General features: G+C 52.1%; 1 protein-coding gene across 2 annotated transcripts in view; it reads left to right on the plus strand.

Annotated features, from left to right (window-relative positions):
- The first annotated feature begins 5,388 nt into the window (after positions 1-5,388).
- Positions 5,389-7,432, plus strand: part of MTSS2 (MTSS I-BAR domain containing 2) — a 30,030-nt gene continuing 27,986 nt past the window's right edge. For both annotated transcript variants that reach the window (XM_040410020.1, XM_040410021.1), the window contains exon 1: positions 5,389-5,718. In XM_040410020.1, the coding sequence (XP_040265954.1) occupies positions 5,650-5,718 (69 nt within the window). In that variant the 5' untranslated portion in view covers positions 5,389-5,649. The remainder of the gene's footprint in view (positions 5,719-7,432) is intronic.

Genomic DNA, 7,432 nt, shown 5'->3' on the forward strand with positions numbered 1-7,432 from the left:
CATTGCCGCAATCGTGACATCTCTTCTGCAGAAATAGAGAGGGACTCATTCAGCGTCGGGGGGCTCCATGGCAGTAGACCACATTTCCGCCGTAACCAGTGCCAGGTCCCCCTATATAGTAATAGTATATACACTGCTCAAAAAAATAAAGGGAACACAAAAATAACACATCCTAGATCTGAATTAATTAAATATTCTTCTGAAATACTTTGTTCTTTACATAGTTGAATGCGCTGACAACAAAATCACACAAAAATAAAAAAATGGAAATCACATTTTTCAACCCATGGAGGTCTGGATTTGTAGTCACACTCAAAATTAAAGTAGAAAAACACACTACAGGCTGATCCAACTTTTATGTAATGTCCTTAAAACAAGTCAAAATGAGGCTCAGTAGTGTGTGTGGCCTCCACGTGCCTGTATGACCTCCCTACAACGCCTGTGCATGCTCCTGATGAGGTGGCGGACGGTCTCCTGAGGGATCTCCTCCCAGACCTGGACTAAAGCATCTGCCAACTCCTGGACAGTCTGTGGTGCAACGTGACCTTGGTGGATAGAGCGAGACATGATGTCCCAGATGTGCTCAATTGGATTCAGGTCTGGGGAACGGGCGGGCCAGTCCATAGCATCAATGCCTTCGTCTTGCAGGAACTGCTGACACACTCCAGCCACATGAGGTCTAGCATTGTCTTGCATTAGGAGGAACCCAGGGCCAACCGCACCAGCATATGGTCTCACAAGGGGTCTGAGGATCTCATCTCGGTACCTAATGGCAGTCAGGCTACCTCTGGCGAGCACATGGAGGGCTGTGCGGCCCTCCAAAGAAATACCACCCCACACCATTACTGACCCAATGCCAAACCGGTCATGCAGGAGGATGTTGCAGGCAGCAGAACGTTCTCCACGGCGTCTCCAGACTCTGTCACGTCTGTCACATGTGCTCAGTGTGAACCTGCTTTCATCTGTGAAGAGCACAGGGCGCCAGTGGCGAATTTGCCAATCTTGGTGTTCTCTGGCAAATGCCAAACGTCCTGCACGGTGTTGTGCTGTAAGCACAACCCCCACCTGTGGACGTCGGACCCTCATATCACCCTCATGGAGTCTGTTTCTGACCGTTTGAGCAGACACATGCACATTTGTGGCCTGCTGGAGGTCTTTTTGCAGGGCTCTGGCAGTGCTCCTCCTGTTCCTCCTTGCACAAAGGCGGAGGTAGCGGTCCTGCTGCTGGGTTGTTTCCCTCCTACGGCCTCCTCCACGTCTCCTGATGTACTGGCCTGTCTCCTGGTAGCGCCTCCATGTTCTGGACACTACGCTGACAGACACAGCAAACCTTCTTGCCACAGCTCGCATTGATGTGCCATCCTGGATAAGCTGCACTACCTGAGCCACTTGTGTGGGTTGTAGACTCCGTCTCATGCTACCACTAGAGTGAAAGCACCGCCAGCATTCAAAAGTGACCAAAACATCAGCCAGGAAGCATAGGAAAAGTGGTCTGTGGTCACCACCTGCAGAACCACTCCTTTATTGGGGGTGTCTTGCTAATTGCCTATAATTTCCACCTGTTGTCTATCCCATTTGCACAACAGCATGTGAAATTGATTGTCACTCAGTGTTGCTTCCTAAGTGGACAGTTTGATTTCACAGAAGTGGGATTGACTTGGAGTTACATTGTGTTGTTTAAGTGTTCCCTTTATTTTTTTGAGCAGTGTATATAGTATATGACCAAAATACTGACCTCTGATGATCCAGCATGGAGCGGATTGTGAGGTCTTGTTATTTTCTGGGCTCTGGAACTTCCCTCCCCCACCCCAGCCTGCGATTCCGGATTAAAGGTGTCTGTTGTTGGGATTTCGGGTGCGTGTGTATCTTGTGGGGAGCGTTTCCCTGGGTGGTGGAAGGCAGCCCGGCAGTGGGGGATGGCTCAGGAGGACAGTGGGGTCAGGCAGAGGAGGGGGGAGCTGGTTCCCACGGCTCAGAGTCGGTTCTCACGGCTCGGGCTTTGTGCAGGGACACGGTCATTGTGCGCTTGTATTTATGTAACCGCACAGCTGCAATTAACCCCTCACCTGCCGCTGCCACCAGCGAGGAACAGTACAGGAGAAGAATTCTGGAGGCGAGTGTGAGCAGTGAATACATTGGGGTACAGAGACCCTAAAAGGAACAAGTGAGCCCCCAAAATACTATAGCTTCCCCTATATTGTAAGCAGCGTCTGCCCCTCAGGGGCCCATGTGGGAGCTGGACAGCGGGCATAATCCTTGGAGCAGAGACGACTCCTGCCCAATGCCACACTTAAGAGGAAAAACTGGAGGACCCCAAGACTCAGCCGCCATCTCCCCAAGACAGCAAATTCATTAGAAGATTCTCTGCAGATGAATGATCACATCTGTGCAAAATCTGCCACTAGATTGTCCAGAACATCTGATAGTCCAGGAAGATAGGAGGAGAACCTGGGGGGACGGAGCATGCTGCTGATTGTACAGGGGGGCGCCGCTGCTCTCTCTGTCTACAATAGTGAACGTCAGAGGGACAGAGTCTGAAGAGCCACAAACTGCTGAATTATGAAAAGCTCCAGACAAACAGACGCTAAGGAGGCACCAAATAAGACATTTACATTGTAAGGAAGGTGATGGAAGAGAACAAGAAACCAAGATGGGAGTTACATCCTGTATTATACTCCAGAGCAGCACTCACTATTCTGCTGGTGCAGTCACTGTGTACATACATTACTTATCCTGTACTGATCCTGAGTTACATCCTGTATTATACTCCAGAGCTGCACTCACTATTCTGCTGATGGAGTCACTGTGTACATACATTACTTATCCTGTACTGATCCTGAGTTACATCCTGTATTATACTCCAGAGCTGCACTCACTATTCTGCTGATGGAGTCACTGTGTACATACATTACTTATCCTGTACTGATCCTGAGTTACATCCTGTATTATACTGCAGAGCTGCACTCACTATTCTGCTGGTGCAGTCACTGTGTACATACATTACTTATCATGTACTGATCCTGAGTTACATCCTGTATTATACTCCAGGGCTGCACTCACTATTCTGCTGGTGGAGTCACTGTGTACATACATTACTTATCCTGTACTGATCCTGAGTTACATCCTGGTTTATACTCCAGAGCTGCACTCACTATTCTGCTGGTGCAGTCACTGTGTACATACATTACTTATCCTGTACTGATCCTGAGTTACATCCTGTATTATACTGCAGAGCTGCACTCACTATTCTGCTGGTGCAGTCACTGTGTACATACATTACTTATCCTGTACTGATCCTGAGTTACATCCTGTATTATACTCCAGAGCTGCACTCACTATTCTGCTGGTGCAGTCACTGTGTACATACATTACTTATCCTGTACTAATCCTGAGTTACATCCTGGTTTATACTCCAGAGCTGCACTCACTATTCTGCTGATGGAGTCACTGTGTATATACATTACTTATCCTGTACTGATCCTGAGTTACACCCTGTATTATACTCCAGAGCTGCACTCACTATTCTGCTGGTACAGTCACTATGTACATACATTACTTATCCTGTACTAATCCTGAGTTACATCCTGTATTATACTCTAGAGCTGCACTCACTATTCTGCTGGTACAGTCACTGTGTACATACATTACTTATCCTGTACTGATCCTGAGTTACATCCTGTATTATACTCCAGAGCTGCACTCACTATTCTGCTGGTGCAGTCACTGTGTACATACATTACTTATCCTGTACTGATCCTGAGTTACATCCTGTATTATACTCCAGAGCTGCACTCACTATTCTGCTGGTGCAGTCACTGTGTACATACATTACTTATCCTGTACTGATCCTTAGTTACACCCTGTATTACACTCCAGAGCTGCACTCACTATTCTGCTGGTGCAGTCACTGTGTACATACATTACTTATCCTGTATTGATCCTGAGTTACATCCTGTATTATACTCCAGAGCTGCACTCACTATTCTGCTAGTGCAGTCACTGTGTACATACATTACTTATCCTGTACTGATCCTGAGTTACATCCTGTATTATATACTCCAGAGCTGCACTCACTATTCTGCTGGAGGAGTCACTGTGTATATACATTACTTATCCTGGACTGATCCTGAGTTACATCCGGTATTATACTCCAGAGCTGCACTCACTATTCTGCATTGTTAAATAGTTAATGTATGTACACAGTGACTGCATACAAGTAATGTATGTACACAGTGACTGCACCAGCAGAATAGTGAGTGCAGCTCTGGAGTATAATACAGGATGTAACTCAGGATCAGTACAGGATAAGTAATGTATGTACACAGTGACTGCACCATCAGAATAGGGAGTGCAGCTCTGGAGTATAATACAGGATGTAACTCAGGATCAGTACAGGATAAGTAATGTATGTACACAGTGACTGCACCAGCAGAATAGTGAGTGCAGCTCTGGAGTATAATACAGGATAAGTAATGTATGTACACAGTGACTGCACCAGCAGAATAGTGAGTGCAGCTCTGGAGTATAATACAGGATGTAACTCAGGATCAGTACAGGATAAGTAATGTATGTACACAGTGACTGCACCAGCAGAATAGTGAGTGCAGCTCTGGAGTATAATACAGGATGTAACTCAGGATCAGTACAGGATAAGTAATGTATGTACACAGTGACTTCACCAGCAGAATAGTGAGTGCAGCTCTGGAGTATAATACAGGATGTAACTCAGGATCAGTACAGGATAAGTAATGTATGTACACAGTGACTGCACCAGCAGAATAGTGAGTGCAGCTCTGGAGTATAATACAGGATGTAATTCAGGAGCAGTACAGGATAAGTAATGTATGTACACAGTGACTGCACCAGCAGAATAGTGAGTGCAGCTCTGGAGTATAATACAGGATGTAACTCAGGATCAGTACAGGATAAGTAATGTGTGTACACAGTGACTGCACCAGCAGAATAGTGAGTGCAGCTCTGGAGTATAATACAGGATGTAATTCAGGAGCAGTACAGGATAAGTAATGTATGTACACAGTGACTGCACCAGCAGAATAGTGAGTGCAGCTCTGGAGTATAATACAGGATGTAATTCAGGAGCAGTACAGGATAAGTAATGTATGTACACAGTGACTGCACCAGCAGAATAGTGAGTGCAGCTCTGGAGTATAATACAGGATGTAACTCAGGATCGGTACAGGATAAGTAATGTATGTGCACAGTGACTGCACCAGCAGAATAGTGAGTGCAGCTCTGGGGTATAATACAGGATCAGTAATGTATGGCCGGAGCTGTGATCCCCCATGTTGCAGACAGCGCCCCCTCCCCTCCCTCCCGGCAGTGACAGCTCCGTCCTCCTCCCCCTCCCTCCCTCCCCAGTCTGCAGTGCAGGCAGCAGGCAGGCAGATCGCTGCAGAGCTCGGTGCTGCCGCCGCCGTTGTCCCCGGTGCTCGGCTGTGGTCGATGCCTGTCCCCGGAGCCGCCGCCCTCCCCGGAGGATGAGGATGTTCGGCGGCTGCTGCTCCCCCTGGACATGGGGCATCTGAGTGCGGAGACCGAGTGATCAGCGGAGGATCCTGCGGAGCCGCGTCCGTCTCCTCTCCGGGACTGCACCCCCGCCGCAGGCTCCTGCCCCCCGCACCGGCCAGCATGGAGGCGGTGGACCGTGAGTGCGGGGCGCTGGGGGGGCTCTTCCAGGCCATCATCAATGACATGAAGGTAAGGGGGGCGCCTGTCATCTCCCGGCGGTGGGGGAGGGGCGGGCATCTTTGTGTAAGCGGCTGCAGAGCATCTCACCCCTGCATTACCAGGGATGTCACCCGGCGGGCACCAGGAGCCCCCGCCTCTGCAATCTGTGATGGAGGTGGTACTCTCATAGATTACTCCCATCATCCAACACCCATGTGGACATTCCTTCATATCCCTAGAAATATCACAACTCTCATCAGATACGAGACTCCATCCCTAAATATCTGTCACTGAAGGTGATAGTGATGGAGAGAGGGGCCCCGGGGGGTCATAGCGATGGAGAGAGGGGCCCCGGGGGGGTCATAGCGATGGAGAGAGGGGCCCCGGGGGGTCATAGCGATGGAGAGAGGGGGGGGTCATAGCGATGGAGAGAGGGGCCCCGGGGGGTCATAGCGATGGAGAGAGGGGCCCCGGGGGGTCATAGCGATGGAGAGAGAGGGGCCCCGGGGGAGGGTCATAGCGATGGAGAGAGGGGCTCTGGGGGGTCATAGCGATGGAGAGAGGGGCTCTGGGTGGTCATAGCGATGGAGAGAGGGGCTCGGGGGGTCATAGCGATGGAGAGAGGGGCTCGGGGGGGTCATAGCGATGGAGAGAGGGGCCGAGGGGGGGGGGGTCATAGCGATGGAGAGAGGGGCCCCGGGGGGTCATAGTGATGAAGAGAGAGCCCCGGGGGGTCATAGCGATGGAGAGAGGGGCTCGGGGGGGTCATAGCGATGGAGAGAGGGGCTCGGGGGGGTCATAGCGATGGAGAGAGGGGCTCTGGGGGGTCATAGCGATGGAGAGAGAGCCCCGGGGGGTCATAGCGATGGAGAGAGGGGCCCCGGGGGAGGGTCATAGCGATGGAGAGAGGGGCTCTGGGGGGTCATAGCGATGGAGAGAGGGGCTCTGGGGGGTCATAGCGATGGAGAGAGGGGCTCTGGGGGGTCATAGTGATGGAGAGAGAGCCCCGGGGGGTCATAGCGATGGAGAGAGGGGCTCGGGGGGGGGTCATAGCGATGGAGAGAGGGGCTCGGAGGGGTCATAGCGATGGAGAGAGGGGCTCGGGGGGGGGTCATAGCGATGGAGAGAGGGGCTCGGGGGGGTCATAGCGATGGAGAGAGGGGCTCGGGGGGGGTCATAGCGATAGAGAGAGGGGCCCCGGGGGAGGGTCATAGCGATGGAGAGAGAGCCCCGGGGGGTCATAGCGATGGAGAGAGGGGCCCCGGGGGAGGGTCATAGCGATGGAGAGAGGGGCCCCGGGGGAGGGTCATAGCGATGGAGAGAGGGGCTCGGGGGGGTCATAGCGATGGAGAGAGGGGCTCTGGGGGGGTCATAGCGATGGAGAGAGGGGCTCTGGGGGGGTCATAGCGATGGAGAGAGGGGCTCTGGGGGGGTCATAGCGATGGAGAGAGGGGCTCTGGGGGGGTCATAGCGATGGAGAGAGGGGCTCTGGGGGGGTCATAGCGATGGAGAGAGGGGCTCTGGGGGGGTCATAGCGATGGAGAGAGGGGCCGAGGGGGGGTCATAGCGATGGAGAGAGGGGCCGAGGGGGGGTCATAGCGATGGAGAGAGGGGCCGAGGGGGGGGTCATAGCGATGGAGAGAGGGGCCGAGGGGGGGTCATAGCGATGGAGAGAGGGGCTCTGGGGGGGTCAGAGCGATGGAGAGAGGGGCTCTGGGGGGGTCATAGCGAAGGAGAGAGGGGC

Source organism: Bufo bufo, chromosome 10, assembly GCF_905171765.1.
Source record: "Bufo bufo chromosome 10, aBufBuf1.1, whole genome shotgun sequence".
NCBI lineage: Eukaryota > Metazoa > Chordata > Amphibia > Anura > Bufonidae > Bufo > Bufo bufo.